At 41.1% G+C, this 16152-nt stretch overlaps 1 protein-coding gene across 2 annotated transcripts in view; it reads right to left on the bottom strand.

Moving 5' to 3' along the window:
- Window positions 1–88: 88 nt before the first annotated feature.
- The window catches only part of TOGARAM1 (TOG array regulator of axonemal microtubules 1), a 36912-nt gene continuing 20848 nt past the window's right edge, over window positions 89–16152 (bottom strand). For both annotated transcript variants that reach the window (XM_063333727.1, XM_063333728.1), the window contains 12 exons: window positions 13930–14098; window positions 13476–13610; window positions 12600–12753; window positions 11873–11978; window positions 11251–11486; window positions 7816–7974; window positions 6496–6622; window positions 6066–6184; window positions 4703–4892; window positions 3521–3740; window positions 2671–2757; window positions 89–1052 (listed from right to left, as the gene is read on the bottom strand). In XM_063333727.1, coding sequence (XP_063189797.1) covers window positions 799–1052; window positions 2671–2757; window positions 3521–3740; window positions 4703–4892; window positions 6066–6184; window positions 6496–6622; window positions 7816–7974; window positions 11251–11486; window positions 11873–11978; window positions 12600–12753; window positions 13476–13610; window positions 13930–14098 — 1956 coding nt within the window. In that variant the 3' untranslated portion in view covers window positions 89–798. The remainder of the gene's footprint in view (window positions 1053–2670; window positions 2758–3520; window positions 3741–4702; window positions 4893–6065; window positions 6185–6495; window positions 6623–7815; window positions 7975–11250; window positions 11487–11872; window positions 11979–12599; window positions 12754–13475; window positions 13611–13929; window positions 14099–16152) is intronic.

The following is a 16152-nucleotide window of genomic DNA, read 5'->3' as shown; positions in this document are numbered from 1 at the left end:
GCCCGCCGCGCTCCCCCCCCCCCCCCGCCAAATGGCGCCGCGCTCTCCCCTCCCGCCTTCCCCCCTCAGGCAAGAAGGCGGCGGCCCATACAGAAATAAATCCATTTTATTCGCCTCGGGGTCTCGTGTAAAACGCGTACAGTAACGGCAGCGGGAGGGACGGGCAGGGGGCGCAGCCGCTTTACCGGGCTGTCAGGGGAACGGTTAAGCGGGACAAGGGAAGGGATGGGGGGAAAAGGGGAACGAGGGAGGAAAAGGGAAGGGGGGAAAGGGGAAGGAGGAAAGGGGGAAGAGGGAAGGGGAAGGCTTGTTTCCCCCGCGCAGGTGGCCATGCTTCGCCATGAGCGTGCCCCGCCACCAAGCCAACATTCCCGTGCCCCCGCAGCAGCCAGAGCAAGCTAACACTGCACAGCGGTGTAAGTGGACTAAAAAAATACGTATCTTTCACAAATACCACACAAAACGGTGTTGTACTGCATAATTGTCTGCAGGATTTTCTTCCACGTAGCAAGCTTAGTGCTAAAACAAGTCAGAACGTGACTGTGCGATAAGTGTTTATTCATTAGCAATCTGGCGTCCACAGGCCGCTGTGCTGTATCGATGCAGAGGAGCAGGAGTGACTTCTCCCTGGCCCCAGCACGGCCCAGCGCGCTACAGGCTCTCCGACAGCGGCCATTCTGCGTGGTGAACGCAGGCACGGGCAACGCGGGGATGGTCCCGCGTCTCCCTGTAAACAGCTGTCCGTCTGTCCCAGCCAGGCGGCTGATTGAGTTTCTCGCATGCACAGAGATCGTTAGTTTAGGTTGCTATCTCCAGAAATTCTTCTAAACTCTTCTTGATGTGCGGTGGCTGAGATGCAGCATGAGTTAACAGACTTGGGCCCATCTGTGCAAAAAGTGCTCTCGATAATTTTGCTGTGGCTGTCCGGATGTTTCCTCCGGCTCCAGGCAAAGAGCCGCTGTTTGTCATACTTCCCAGGAGGTGCCAAAGGACAACTAGAACTTTTTGCTCCACAGCGTAAGGCTTCCGTGGGTATAACTCTGTAACAAGATCTGCAAGAAGGACAACGGGTCATCACACCGTGTGTGAAAACTATTTTTAAAATACAATTCAGAAGCAATCCCCTGCTTTGAGAGGTGTTTAAAAGCACTTAATGTCAAATCATCTTCTCAAAGCATCGAATGAAGGAATGCTGTGCACAAGAGCTTGTCTGCTGTTGCAACAGCACCAACGCTCCGACAAAAAATACTGAATTTCCCTACAAACAGCCCTTTTATCCTCTCTCAAGAGTTTACACAGCAGCACTGGTACTGCTGATAATTACAATTTTCCATTAAATTAAAACAAGTAAAAGAAAGTGGGTTTTGAGTTGTTTTTTTTTAGTTAGGATTATCACAGGACCTTTACTTCCCACAGTGCACTGTGTAACATCTGGTATTTTATGATTTCCGATCTACCTCAGAAATACGTGGTAGATATTTGCATTTAAGAAACAAAGTAGCCTTATACTATAAATATACATAGGATGAAGCATTTTCCCTATACTTAAGACAATTACATCATGAATAAAGTATTTAACTGGCAAATGTTTGTCTTGCTGCCAGAGAGTGTATGGACTCTTCTCATCTACGTAATACAAACTACTCCACAAAATCCCAGTAAGAGATGAACTGTTTAGAGGTCGGTGACTAACGCATTCAGAAAGCCTAAGTTTAGGAATATTTCAAGAACAGACTGTCCATTATGTTACTGAGTTCAGTTTCATAGCGACTACACACACAACTACTCTGGAAGTAAGCCAAATAATGGCTGTTTGGTTCAAGCATATTTCCTATAAAGACAGCCCTTGTTCGCTTAAAACATCAAAGCAAAATTCAGCACTTTTGCTAGTAATAACACACAAGTGAATTCTAATTAAAATTTGTCTTCAATTTTTAAACCAAATTTGCCTTGAAATTCCTGACACCAGTTTTGGAAGACAACCATTATGAAGTCTGCCATCGTTGTGGTGATTGCAGCTCACTTGCCAGCTTGTCTCCTTTACCCCTGAACGCCAATATGTATTATCAAGAGCCTGAAGACAACAACAAAACCAACCGCAAAAAGTCAAAAGCTACAGAAGTAAAATTCAGGAGTTAGTAGGAGCCAGCCTTAGAGAACAGTGTGTTTTCTGTGCTGGGAAAGCTCAGGAAAAGCAGTCACTCATTCCTTCCGTCTCTTCCTGGCGAGAGTACAAGTGAGGACTGTGGGAGGGAACGGGACACGAAGGAACGGAAGCAGGCGAGCCCCCGCTGGCTCTGTGCAGGAGCAGAGGCTGGCCCACCACGGAGAGGTACGTCCCACTCGGTTACTGATGGAACGAAACTCATTACAAAACAAAACTCATGCTCTGATTTCATATTAAAATTATTATAAGCTTAAGGCATTTATACATCTTCCAGGTACTTATACATCTTCCATACGACTATAATAATAATCTTTTTTGTTTTGTCAGCAATAGCTTCAATTTGCATTAGAAGGGGGTGAAACTTGACAACTGCTGCACCGTTAATGATCACAAGCTACCGCGACAGAAGGGAAAAATATACAGCCACCACTATCCTACCATGAATTTGCCCAATTAGGACGGTACACAAACAAGCAAACACACAAAGTAAAACATCACTTTACCAGCAAGCTTTTCTGTCATGTCTTGTTTTGCTTTTCCATTCAGAAACTGGGCTTTTGTGCAGAATGGCTGGAGGAGCAAATAGTTGTCTAAATACAAGGAACAAAACACGTTAAAATTCTTAATCAGAAAACAAAACAGTCCAAAAATAAACACAGTATGGAAAAATGTAAATAAGAACCTTACTTACATATTAACTTCAAAAAACACAGTGATGTATTTAAGGGCATAAAAGCATAAAAAGATCCTCTTCACAAGCCCTAACTCCTAGAATCTGGTAGAGCACAGCGTATTCATTTACTGAAAATACTAATATTCTGTTCCAAAGCTAAAATAGTCGAGAAAGGAACATAGTTGTGGCATACACCAATCAGCAAGAATCTACTTCCTTGACCTGTTGAAGAGATTCAGCAGCGTGACAAGCTTCTGGATAGTGAAACACAGAATCACACAGACTGGCAGAGGTGGGAAGGGACCTCTGGAGATCATCTGGTCCAAGCCCCTGGCTCAGGCAGGGCCACTGCAGCCAGTTGCCCAGGACCATGTCCAGATGGCTTCTGAGTATCTCCAAGGATGGAGACTCCACAGCCAACCCGGGCAACCCATGCCAGCGCTTGGTCATCTTCACGGCAAAAACCACCTGCTATGGAAAAATAACAAAAGCACCTACGTGCCTCTGACAAGTCCAGCTAGCTGTATTATTGGACTGGCAAACACTGAGATGAGGAAGTGTGAGAATGAAACCAATGATTCCTTACACAATGTAATGATTGTATGGAAACTACTGGAAAGAGTAGAATTTGATTAATACAATTAAAACTCTTTAAAATTAAGAGAGAGTAAATTACTTACCCAAGTGTTGACATAGAGCCTGAATAACGTTTGTGGCAGCTGCATAAATCCCTGGATTTTTGGAGTTCAGGTTGTTGTCCACCATGGCAGGAATTAACATGTTGATCACAGGTGATAAATTGTCTTTCAGCAGCGGAATCATCTTGTGCATTGTCTCCAGAGCAACCTGATTTACTTTACTGTTTGAGTCATGTAAGCGAGACTTGAAAGCATCAAAGATCTGAAAAAGTATCCAAACAGCATTCATCAGAATTAACCATTAATGTTTAAGGTGGATATTACGTTTCCTGCTTTATTGTTACATTTTAGTTGTCCATCTTAGCAAACGATGGCTCTGATATGCAAATACCTGAGATACATTTTTTAGCAAGTAAAGCAACATTTGATATTTTCATACTGTGTGTTATTCAACTGTATCTCACCTTGTCTGAATCGGAATCATTCCTATACGATGTAATGGAGGAAAACTGGCCACCTGTAACTTTCAGTATGACTAATTTTTTCTGCAAGCAAGTATTTTTAGCAAGACATAGCTCTATTTAGCAAAAAGAATGTTTTAAATGTTTAAAAAACATTCCCAGTTAAGATATTGCCAAGTTCCATAGAAGTATTTCATAGTTCCACAGCAGAGACTGCAGCGTTAGAAGACAATCTTGGTTTTCCTCTCATTATATCTATCTTTAGTTTACAACTGTTGGACCTCATCACAGTATTTTTCTCCTAAAGCACCTCCTTTCCTATTAGAAAGGATACTTACCTTAAGCTTTATCATAATAAATAAAGACCTTTCCTCACCTTCTCCTAGACAAACAGAGCAGGCGGAACTCACAGCTGTGCTTCAGAGACAGTTTTTCAGATCTCGGTTAATCCTTGCTGCTCTTTTTGTAACCTGTTCCAATATTTTGATATTTACTCAGCAGTGGCATGAAAAACTGCAAGCAGTATTGCAGAAATAATTCAAAGAGGGCTATCTCTAAGTGCAAATTTTCATCTTCCTCCTGTTTACTTGCTTTACTACCTCTGTAGCTTACATATCTCCCCCTTGAGCACACCTCACCTGTTCCTCAACATCTTTCTGTTAATCAAACATTCTTATGAAACAGGGAGCCAAGATTTTTTTATCAGAAAACCCTGTGACACAACTTCAAAGACCTTTGAAATAAAATGTCTTCATACAGTTACCTTCACAATGTTTGCAACGACAAAGCCTTGATTGTTCTCCGTATCTGATAACAGCTGCTTAATGCCATTTATTCGATCACGGAAGTCTTTTGCATTCAATAAACCTATGATGTCTTTAACATATTCTTCATTTTCTAGTGAATTACGAGGAGCTGTTTTTCTTGTGACTTCACGGGCTTCTGTAGTCTCTCTGTTGGAAAGGAAAAATTATTCAGTGCACGCATAAGCAAGCTGAGACAGAAGTCTTTAATCTCAGCCATTCTCTTTCCATCTAAGTGCAAATACGAGCAGTAAACAGAAAATCTTCTGATAAAGGACTTTCACTTTAAACACGGTGAATTAAAAAAAAATAATCACCTAATAGTAATTGTTGTTCCTGAAGTCTCAATGTATGTTCCACTCTCCATGCATACACACCTATCACACAAGAGAAAAGCCTCAAGTGGGCAGGAGCCCTGTGCTGCTGCATGTTTCTGAACCAGAGCCGGGGTTGGGGGGGGGGGACGGACGGACGGGACGGGGACTGTGACCCCTAACAGTTGTGAACTTCCCTATTCCTGTACTCTCACAGTACTTTAAACACTTTTTACACACTGATTCCAGTTTAGGTGGCACCTAAGCAATGTGCCACACTGAGGTGGAAATTCAACAACTCTGCACAGAATATTTTGATACAATTTTTCTGTAGCATCTAATCTTATTAGACAGTCACAGGAAGAATTATAAAATCTGAGGAATCTGTCCAGGTAAGTATCCTGCATTTACAGACCAGTCCACATAGAGTTTCTAGCTCATTCCTAATCCATGGACAGAAGTCTTTGATGGAGAATGGAATAAACACCTTTCTTGCATTTTCAAATTCAAACCTATCAGGTCTGTGAGAACAAAAGGCAGCATCAAAATCCCCTGCACTGCTAGAAGACAAAACAGAAAACTAAAAATGGACAGAGTATGCTCCAAAACCTTTAGCATCCCCAGTTAGGATCTAAATACTTAGTGTCCTGATAAGCGCACGAATAGATAACTTGTACTGCAGCTATCATTAGGCATGATTTTTCTACAGAGTCTGAACAGCAGTATCTTGAACGGATGGTGATGTGGATCCACTCTGAATTCCAAGTGTTTTGTGTACTGTGCGTATTCTGATAGGCAGTCAATGGACAAATTAACCATAAAATGCACAAATATTACCAATTACCCTATTTAAAAGGGTTTATCTGGGGCACGTCAAGTTTTCCCTTTTCCTTCAGGTATGTCTAATTTTCACAACCCTGTTGCGAACATTTCTACGCTCCCTTCTTGCGGTAAGGCTGTTATCCTAGAGGTCAAGTTACTACCAGGGTAACACAGTGAAGATCGTTACCTGTCAGTGATGTTGAGAGCATCTCTGGAAGTAGACGATGACCTTGAATGTCCAACACTACCAGTATGGGAACGTCGTCCTTTCGCTGAGGGTGTATCTAATGGCATCTCCCCCAAACCCTGCACAAAGGTGCAACCATTAATTAACACAGCTGTTAATTAACAGTTCTGCACTGCTGGAGATGCTGTGAAAGCAGGTCTGACAGCCATGCAAAGTAGGGGAGCAAAGCGCATTAGATCCCACATATCTGCAAGGAGTCCAGGCAGGCACAGGGCAGCTAATGGGCATCACCTTCCACACTGTGGTCACTCGATGACTTGTCTTGCTCCAAATGCACTCCCCCATTCCCTGCAGGTTCATTGGCTACACCTGATGACCACTAGTACATGTTTACATTTCTCAGCTGTTAAACAAGAGCTTTTCCACATACCTTTTCACGTAGATTGCTAACAGACTCCTTAATGTAAGGCAAATCCTTGGTCGGCACATACTTTTCAAGCATTTTTTCAAAATCAGGGTGAGTCATCATAGTGAAGAGCATCTTTCGACCATAATACCTGCAGGGCAACAGACCACAACATATGCATCATAAACACAGATTTGCTTTGTAACTCTATTGATAATTATAGGTGTGTAATTCCAAAATATAAGTGCAGGAAGATTGCTATCTACACGGGTAACCAGACACCCTTTTCACCCTCCCACAAAGAAACTGTGCTCAAGAATCACTAGTTAATCAACAACCGAGCAAATTAATGAGAACAGTCTTCCATTTCAGCCATCTTTAAATAGGATGGTGCAGCCTTGTCAGTCAGCCACCGTGGATCCCAGTGCCAGCACTCCCTCCCAGCCTGTATCTCGTGTCTGCCCGGCAGAGCGTGTCCCTTGAGCCCCTCCTGCTCCTGCAGCCAGGCTGGGCACAGCTGAACAGTCTCGGCAGTGCTAGGATAACGCTTTGACTCAATGATCTTAAGGGTCTTTTCCAACCTTGCTATGGTTTGAGGAACCCACAACAATTTATTGTCATTTAGACAATTATTCTCTCACCCGATGACCCCTCCCCACCTGGGAACAGGAATCGGGGAAAACGAAGGAAACCTGAGGGTTGAAATATAAACAGATTTAACAGAATAAGACTAGATAATTAACATTAATAATACTAAAGAACCAGTATTGATCCTGATACCAATATAAAATACACAAGAACTATACCCAGCCCATTTCACCAGCAGAAGCCGTGCACTCCCCACAGGGACAGCCAATGTGGGACCCTGCGAGCGCTGCGGCTGCAGGAGGAAGGGAAGAGCTCAGGACACCGGCACTGGTGCGAGGAGTTCTACGGGATCGCAGCCATCAAAGGAGAGAGAGAGACCTCCTCAGCAAACTTTCTAATTTATACTGGATGAGATGTTGATGGTATGAAATAACCCTGTTGGCAGCTTGGGTCAAGTGCCCGGGTCTCGCTCCTCCTCGTCCCTGCCCCTGGCGAGCTCGAAAGCACTGAGACCTTGAAACGCACACACCAGGGCTGGCTATGAAGTAAATATTTTCACAAATTTGGACACTAGAGTTCTAAAAGTGCAGTTTTCCCAAGCATTAGAAGAGAAATTAGTCCTGCGCTGCTCAAACCAGGACAAACCTAAATGATTCTCTGTTTCTATCCTCTGTCGCTGCAGAGGAACACACGCTGGGCTGTGCAGAGGTTTCAGCCACCTGGAATGTGCTTATCTTAACTATTAACCGTACTAACCTTGTTTGCTGGGAACTATCCTGTGCAAACCTGGCTATTGCAGGGAAAATCCGATCAGCGACAACTTTAGTTCCAGAGAGAATCCGCTCCGGTCCCATACGCTCTACAATGTCCGAGAGGTGCTGGGCTGTGCATCTTCTCACCGCTGAATGCAGGTGGCTACAGAAGACACAGCTGCTCAGTAAGAACTCATCACAGAAGCTAACTGCTATTTATGTGCTCTACCAAATATGGTATACAAGTTTTCTTTTTTCATCTTTAGCATAATCTACAACTAGGATACTGCTAATACGCAGACACTTATTCTGGCTGTATAGAAAAGTCAGTGTGGAGCAAAGACAACTTTATTTAAAAGGATTTGATTAAATTTGATTTCACTCACTTAAAATCCCAAACTACAAGAATGCAAATGAAAAATTATATTATTTCTGTTTGAAGTCAGTTTTAACATCTAAATGCAGCTTTTCAATTCATAAAACCAGTAATTTTCTTATTTTTAGAATTTAATTTCTAATTTTCCTTAAAATAATTGTAAAATATTTTAGAAACCACAGTATTACGTGTTCCTTCCACCAACTTTAAGAAAAACTAGTCCCTGTGCTCAGAAACACATCTTATGTATTTTATATCAATTTAAAATTAAGTAAAGCAGTATTCTGTTGACTTCTAAAAATCTTGCGGAAGTCTATTTTCTACAAAACAGGGGCCATTAAACACCTATGATGATGAAAACGAGAGGAAAGCTGGAATCAGTTTTCAAACTCGTGCAGCAATCTAACCTTTTATATAAATTCTGCTGCACCTGCTGATCCCACATGTTTTCAGAGTACACAATTCTGCAAATTCAAACTTTTTCAATTTCATTTTTATCTTTGGATTAAAAAAAATCCTACTTTGAGGACAGTTTCGCTGCACTCGATAAGACGCGTATCGTTCGTTGTTCATAGGGAAAACCAGGTTTAAAAGAGGGAGCTAAGGAAAGAATGGACCTGGTAAACCACATCAGTGGCTCCCCAGCTTTGCAGTTTGATGTGAACCTCCAGCCTTCTTCCTGAACGCCTGTCTTCCCGTTTCACCCAGATCTGCCTTTTCTCTGGTTCCACAGACTACTGCTGGGAAAGCCCTCCTCAGCTGCCGGCCGCCCTGGCTAGTGTCAGTGCTGCCGTCGTGCCCATCTCGGGAGAAGGGACCAGCCCCACACTACCTCCGGCCGCATCCACCCGTGGGAAAGCGAGAACTGGGAGCCTTGAAGACCTCACTCCACGGAAGCAAATAAGCCCCTGCTCCCCACCCATGCCCGCTGCTCATGCAAAACTGCTGGAAAACTTTCTGTATGCACATAAGACCTTGGAACAATTCATACAGACAAGAAACAAGATTTTGAAGTTTTTGAAATACAATCACCTTCAGACCTAGCCCTGGAATCATGCTCTGGGACCAAGCATCTATTCATAGAGCTGAGTTTACAGCAATAGTCTTTAGAGCAGCATCTCACAAAAGCAAACAAAAATGGTTTTAATTATTCTTGTTGGTAAAGTTAAAAACAACTTTGTAGCTGATGAAGAATCAGTATATATGCCTACTCAGGGTTGCAAGTGTCAATACGTATGACCACAGTAGGTTTCAAACATGTTGAGCAGAAAATAAGAAAACTTTAAAAGGTCTTTGAACTGTACACAAAACCATTAACTGTTAACTTGAATATGTAAGTTGTGGGGAATACAAACAACTCAATGTAAAGCCAAATTTAGAAAAGCTGTCTTTGTGTATAGCTGTGTCAAACAGAACCTTCCTATTTTGTACTGCAGACACGTATAATTTTTTCCCAAATTTCCACTTTTGAAAGCTAATTCTCGGATTTGCTGTTACAGCCTCTAACGAGGATAGCTCCAGATGTGCCGCAGGGGCTCTGCTGCCAATACGGCCAAAGTTAGAACAGCTGTAACTCACGGTGCCATTTAGGCCATCCACTGAAGGTCACGTATTAAAAACATACTGTATGCCATGATTTAGACACTGCTTTGACTGAAGTCTTCTTAGCCGTGAAGAAATTAATCCCTGCTTCAAATACTGTATGCAGACTCACAGCTCAGATAATTTTGATGCCTTAAATATCTGAAAATGCATCCGAGTGGACAAATTGTAAGGGTCAAACCTTTACGGGTCTAGAAAATGCATAAGGCTCGGTCAGTGTGTTTGAGTCTGCCACTGAAACTGCAGAGATCAGATGTAGCCAGTTATGATCACGAGCATTGCTTGTCCAAGGGTTTCTGAAGAAAAGATGGGAATTCATAAACAGACCACTTCACATGGCTTTCGAATTAAAGCAATGTGCCATTACTGTCTGCTGCTCTTAAATTCACCAAAACAACTATGTGCAGGCATGACTCACAACTAATTTAAATCCCAAGGCTGATATTTGCCTTTCAGTTTAAAGTTCAGGTAATTGTAGTATGGCTTTCAGGAGACAGAATCAATACATTCTACAACAGCCAGCTTGCCAGGAAACAAAACATTTTGAGTCAAGACTAACTCTTACGATTTGTAGCTGTGCAGAAAGTCTAAGGATTGATTTATAATGTGGCATCTGAAATATTTAATGGAAGGGATAGGCTACGAGAAATGTAGCTTATTAAATGTCATCTAAGTGATGAGAGCTAGATAAGAGACCAAGTACAAGTAGGTATATATCTAACACACTGGACTGCCTAATGGCTTCATTAAGTATTGCTGTTAGAGTGAATGAGGACAGAAAAGAAAAAGAGCAACATACATAACAGGGAGAGTGAGAGAAAGGAATGTAACTTCTACTAGAGACTGAGGTGAGCTAGAGGTCAGACGCAAACCATGCAACCAGAAATGGAGGCTTGTCATGTTTGAGGCACTCAAGAAAATAATGGCCACCACCACCATAAAGGAAAATAAAACGCAGACAAAAAGACTATTAACCAGCCAAGTCTAGAGAAGAACAGGAAATCAACCAAGACAGCTGCAGCTAGAGAACGGTAAGTTATAAATCATCTTTCGAAATAAGTAGTAGTGCTGGAAACTGAAAAAGACAGGCATTGGATTGCAGAGCAAGTGAAGAATGAGAATGCTGTGTGCGCTTTACTAGGCAGAGCAAAAGAGCAGTTTCCTAAGAATACGATACTAACAGCAAACAAAGTTACTGAAGAGTTGCAAAATGACCAGAAAATATACCAAGCTCCAAAATCAACAGCCCAGTTTTTACATGACTTACAGAAAGAAACAGGGGGGCTGCATTTTACTGTTACGCCAACAAACGTTGCCCTGGGTAGAAGTTTTGCAGAGCTGACTTACTATATTTTCAAATTTCTGCCTCTTTTATTTTGATTTTTTTTAAAAAAAAGACTATATTTGATAGATTTAATCTAGGCACAAGTTATTTCTTTATAAAGTCTTTATAAGAATTACCTTTGCCCTCCATTTATAAGAGAACAAAGTGCACGTGCTGGAGTCACATTATTAACCATAGCCTTCAGTGCTTTGTCTACCTCTTCCCTTATAAATGTGTTGGATTCACCAGCTTTGTGCAAAAGGACTTTTACTGTATTATCTAGTTCTTGATCCATGCTCTTTTTCAGGTAGGTGAACAAATCCCCTAAACAGACCACAGCAGCTCGAGAAACACCTGAGCGTAAATTCTTGACCTGCACACAGGAAAAACCCAAACAAACAATGAATAATGTTTACAAAATATACTTTAAAATAAGTCAAGCTTAATGTTTCCCCTTGTAATTTTTAAGTAACATTAAAAGCAACTGAGAAATAAATTTCTAACTTGATTCACAACGTGCGAGAATTAAAATATATACCCATGAAAAAGAATATAAAGTTACAATCTAAAATTTTCAGTTCAGATCAAATGTTGGTATCTGAAGCATGAGCTGCTTTGCTGAACAACAGGCTCATCCTTTTGAGACTATCCAACAGGAAAACTACCCACAGCTGAACAGTTCACTTCAGTGTATCTCAGAGCTATAATATACATATACACACATATAGTCAGTGAAATATTCTGATAGTAAAATTTAACCTCTTGAGCCACAGCCAGACTTGTTTCATGTAGCTTTGCAGTCAGAATAGTCGCATGGTAGGCAGACAAACATCTAACAAAGTTCAGACCTTCAATTTTCTTCTCCCTATGTAAAAAATAAGATCTTTAAATCTAAAACATTTGCAAATTTTCATAAAAATATTAAACCACAGAATTCTAAGACACCAAATAGCAAACCAATAAGACTGTAAAATAAAGCAATAACTTGTAACGTAGGAAATTCTTTCAAAGTGAGTCTTTCTTTTAATGTGGTAGTAGGAGTATTTTAGCACACCAGGCTCTGAATTCCTTCCTACAGTTCTGTCCACAGCTTGCACTAGCAGCAATTAAAGGATTACTTTCCTTCCCCGAGTGGAAAAGGCAGCAGCGCTGTAACCCCATTTCGCCAGTCAGAGCCCACTGCAGCCTCACATTCCACAGAAAAAGGCGAGAAAGTACCGGTGGGGGCCCGCCGGACCACTGTTGAAAATCAGCCATCTCTGCAAGCCTCTGAAAGCTCAGCTATTAAGCCTCAATTTACAACAGTTACACTTTAATACAGATTTGGACTGAAAAAACCCCTTTCTTCTTTTTCTCCTGTATCACTTGCAATCCTCCTCACTATTTTTCACATTATGTCCATTTTGCTGGTTTTTTTTTAAAGCAAGTGATCAAAATAAATGCCTTCCACATTGCGTTCAGGTTGTAGACAGATGTTGACACCTACCAGTCCTCATCAGCTAGAAGCGTCAAGGCTTCTGCCAGCGCCGTTTCTGGTTTTGCAAAGGGCTGCAGTTCTGAGGGGTCCATTATTTCTGGACTGTGAGTGACTGATGGGGTCCGGTCCTTATAGCGTCCTCGTGCCCCAAGAGACATTTCATCTGCACAGCGGTGAAGCATAACAAATAATTAGCATTATCTGAAGAAACTAATTCATTCAAGGGAAGGAAAGATAGAAAGTTTGGGGTATAGACTGCAGCTACTGAGGGACCAGGTTTTCAAGACGACAGTTACATCCACAATCATTCAGCATCTCATTCAGGGCAATTAATTTTTTGCAAACAACCACCACTTCAAAATCGTAAACACAAATGCAGTGGGTTGTTTAATGTAAAAACAGATGCAGAACGTGCTAAATCACAGTGAGGTAAGACACAGTATGGTAAAATTTAATGAGACATTTCAAAAATTCTGAAGACCTTTGACCCTCATCAGAATGAGCCACTGGGAAAAGATCTCTACCGCCCATTTTCAAGGCATCTCAGTGACAAAATGCACGAGGAAACGTTTTGCTTGGAGAGAGAAGGGGTTGGAAGAGAGTCGATTTGCCATTTATACATTACATCATTTAAGTTTCTGAGCAAATAACAAATCTTCTTATGTTTCAAACATCCTCCCAACAAATTAAAGGTGAAAAATGTTTCAAGGGGGCAGTGATGAATTCCAATCCCCTCCACCACCACCCCAAAGTCCTCATCTTCCAGAGCGCCTTGGGACTGACCACTGCTTAGATGAATCATATTAAACCCGATTGTATTTTGGAACCATCCCACTTCACATATTCAAATATTTTAACTGTCTTTAGTTTACTGTAGCAGCTTACCAGAATCTAGCAAGGCCGAACATTTTGTCTTCTTCAAACTGGATGTTCTTTTTAACGAAGTATTCAAGGCCGCGTTTTCTAATGACAAAGATACATTTCTTGATGATGTTAATATATCCGCATAGAGATTTAACTCTAGAAAACAGAAGGACAAGTCCAAACTACAACAACAACAAATCACAAGAAGGGAAAAAACTAATATTTACAGTCCTAGATTGTCTTCTGAAATTTTTCTTAACTGCAGTCTTACAAGTATTTCCTATAAGCACTTTACTCTCCAATTTGCATTATAAGACTGTAACAAATGACTAAAGAGTAAACTGTAGTGTAAAATTAATCCCAGTAATACCTTATGTCCCATGAGGCAGTCATGATTTTTGGTAATTATCAAAAAATTTTACTTTCAGCAGCATTTACTAGCATGTTATTCATTTAGACAAACACTAAACCTCACTTTCTGTTGTCATTTTCTCTGGTTCATTCAGTTTAAGTCTTTCCCAAGGGTATTCTTCCTTTTCTTCAAGGTCTTTGACTTCCTGATGGTCTTTATAACTCTGTTCCTTCTCTTCTCTTTTCTTCCGCTTCATCTTTTCCTGGGCAGATTTAGACATGGTGACTTTTATCTGCAGAAAATTAACGCACCCATTATGATACACAATAAAATACAATGCACAAGTTACCCAATAACTTGTTCTTGAGACTGTCTAAGGTCCCAATAACTTGTTCTTGAGACTGTCTAAGGTAAGCATGTAAAATTACTGTTTTCCCCATTATTCTACAAAGCAAAAGGCAATTATTCATATAAATATTACATCAAATCCTGAAAAGAGCTGAATGTGTGCTTTCTGCATGATAAGTGGTCCTATAGGCAAAGAGAAGCAACATTCCAAGTTTAAACACTTAAGGGAAATAATAATTAACTGTAAAATATCTGAATAGTTAGAGGATTAAGGTCTAAAAGAAATGGTCTTCTATTTCTCTGGCAGTGTTGTGTTGTTTCCTAGAATTTTAAGTAACAAATACAGAGTCTACGCTAACTCACTCACATTTAAGCACACGGGGGTTTTTTAAATAGTGGTCTTTAACAGTGTGACCTCTGTGTGATCCTTTTCTCTTATATGTTTAAGACAATTAGGGTTCTTCATGAAAGCTCAGTAACACTTAATACGTTCTTCCATTTTCTCCTTTGAACTTGACCCTTCCAAGTATTCAAGCCTTCAGTGGCAATCAGAAAATCCAGACACTGTTTATCATTAGCTTAAAGTTTTAGTAATCTTAAAATTGGAATTATTTTATTATTTAATACATAATACAACGCACTCATTTTAAATGCTTTCAGAAAGACTTGTGATTTTTGTTTCAAATTTTTTAAAATTTGTATCACTACTTCATTCAGAAAAATCTCCCTCCATTCAGTAACAGACGTAAATACTACTCGACAAAGCAGCACCACTCCTCACGAAGCCGTACTACAGGACAGATATTCAGATGGTATTTTTTAAAAAATTTACAAATGGAGCCAGATTAATAATCTAATCCAGAAAACAAGACATGCCCAAACTCAGGCAGTTCCTCTCCTTCCACATTTCTGGGCACTGTGGGGGTCAGAGGGCATTTTCCAGCTCCACGCCTCCTGCAGCCCTTCTCCCAGGGACATCGCGTTCGGTGGGGACGCTTCTGACGTGGCAATTTGTGGCTACAAAATATGCGGGTGGAACCCAAAGAAAAAGCCAGGAGAAGCACTGTGAGGGCTATGGGATGCTTTGGCGAGTGAGGTGCAGATCCCAGCACAGCACAGTCTGACCAGCACAGGAATTGCACCGCGCTCTCCTCCAGGCTCGTGCCGTGGTTACTAAGATTTTGGGAGATGGGTCTTTCTCAGCCGTTCCTGCTGAAGTTGTTATTGCATTTATAGAGAGGTGCACACGTATGTGAGCAGGAGCCTGAGCCTCGGTGCCTAACATTGTACACTCAAATAGATTTAGCTCAGACAGTAACCTACAGACTTGGGCAGGAAATGACTTTTTTTGCACTCACTGCATCCCCAGTAAATACGCAGTTGCTTACACAAAAAAGAAAAGTTCCCATAACAGAGACCAAAAAATGATATAATATTTTAAGGTTTAATCGATAATCATTCATCCAGGATAGCAAAACTATGGTTCAGTGCTCTTCTCTGATTCCAGCATTGCCTTGAAAACGGGTCTTAGGATCAGCTACTGAAGTACTGGCAAATACTGGTGGATCTATACAGTGCTTAAAGAGATCCTCATACCATTGGTTTTTTTAAATCTAAAATACCACCGGACCAAAAACCAATTTACACAGTCCACTTAATTTGGTATCAACAGTCTTGGTACTTGGTGCCATTTGTAACAGCCATTTGAGATGTGAACACTAGTTTCCTATGCCAAGGCCAAATTTATTTCCTATGCTGGTACTAATCAACAAGTGACATAACAGTCCTGTTATATTTCAGCTGCATGGACAATCTGCAGTAAGTCAACTTACTGACAAAACGTAGCCCATTCTTTATTTAACACTTCTTAGAAAAATAACCACAGAATGGTTTACGTTAGAAGGGACCTTAAAGATCATCTAATACCAACCCCCTGCCATAGGCAGCGTAATACCCAACCTAATGCTGAATTACAAGAAATTCCTGGTTTAGGCTTAA

This window comes from Chroicocephalus ridibundus, chromosome 4, assembly GCF_963924245.1.
Source record: "Chroicocephalus ridibundus chromosome 4, bChrRid1.1, whole genome shotgun sequence".
In the NCBI taxonomy this organism is placed as follows: Eukaryota; Metazoa; Chordata; class Aves; order Charadriiformes; family Laridae; genus Chroicocephalus; species Chroicocephalus ridibundus.
The sequence above is the reverse complement of the archived record's forward strand: the minus strand, read 5'-3'. Positions and strand labels throughout refer to the sequence as shown.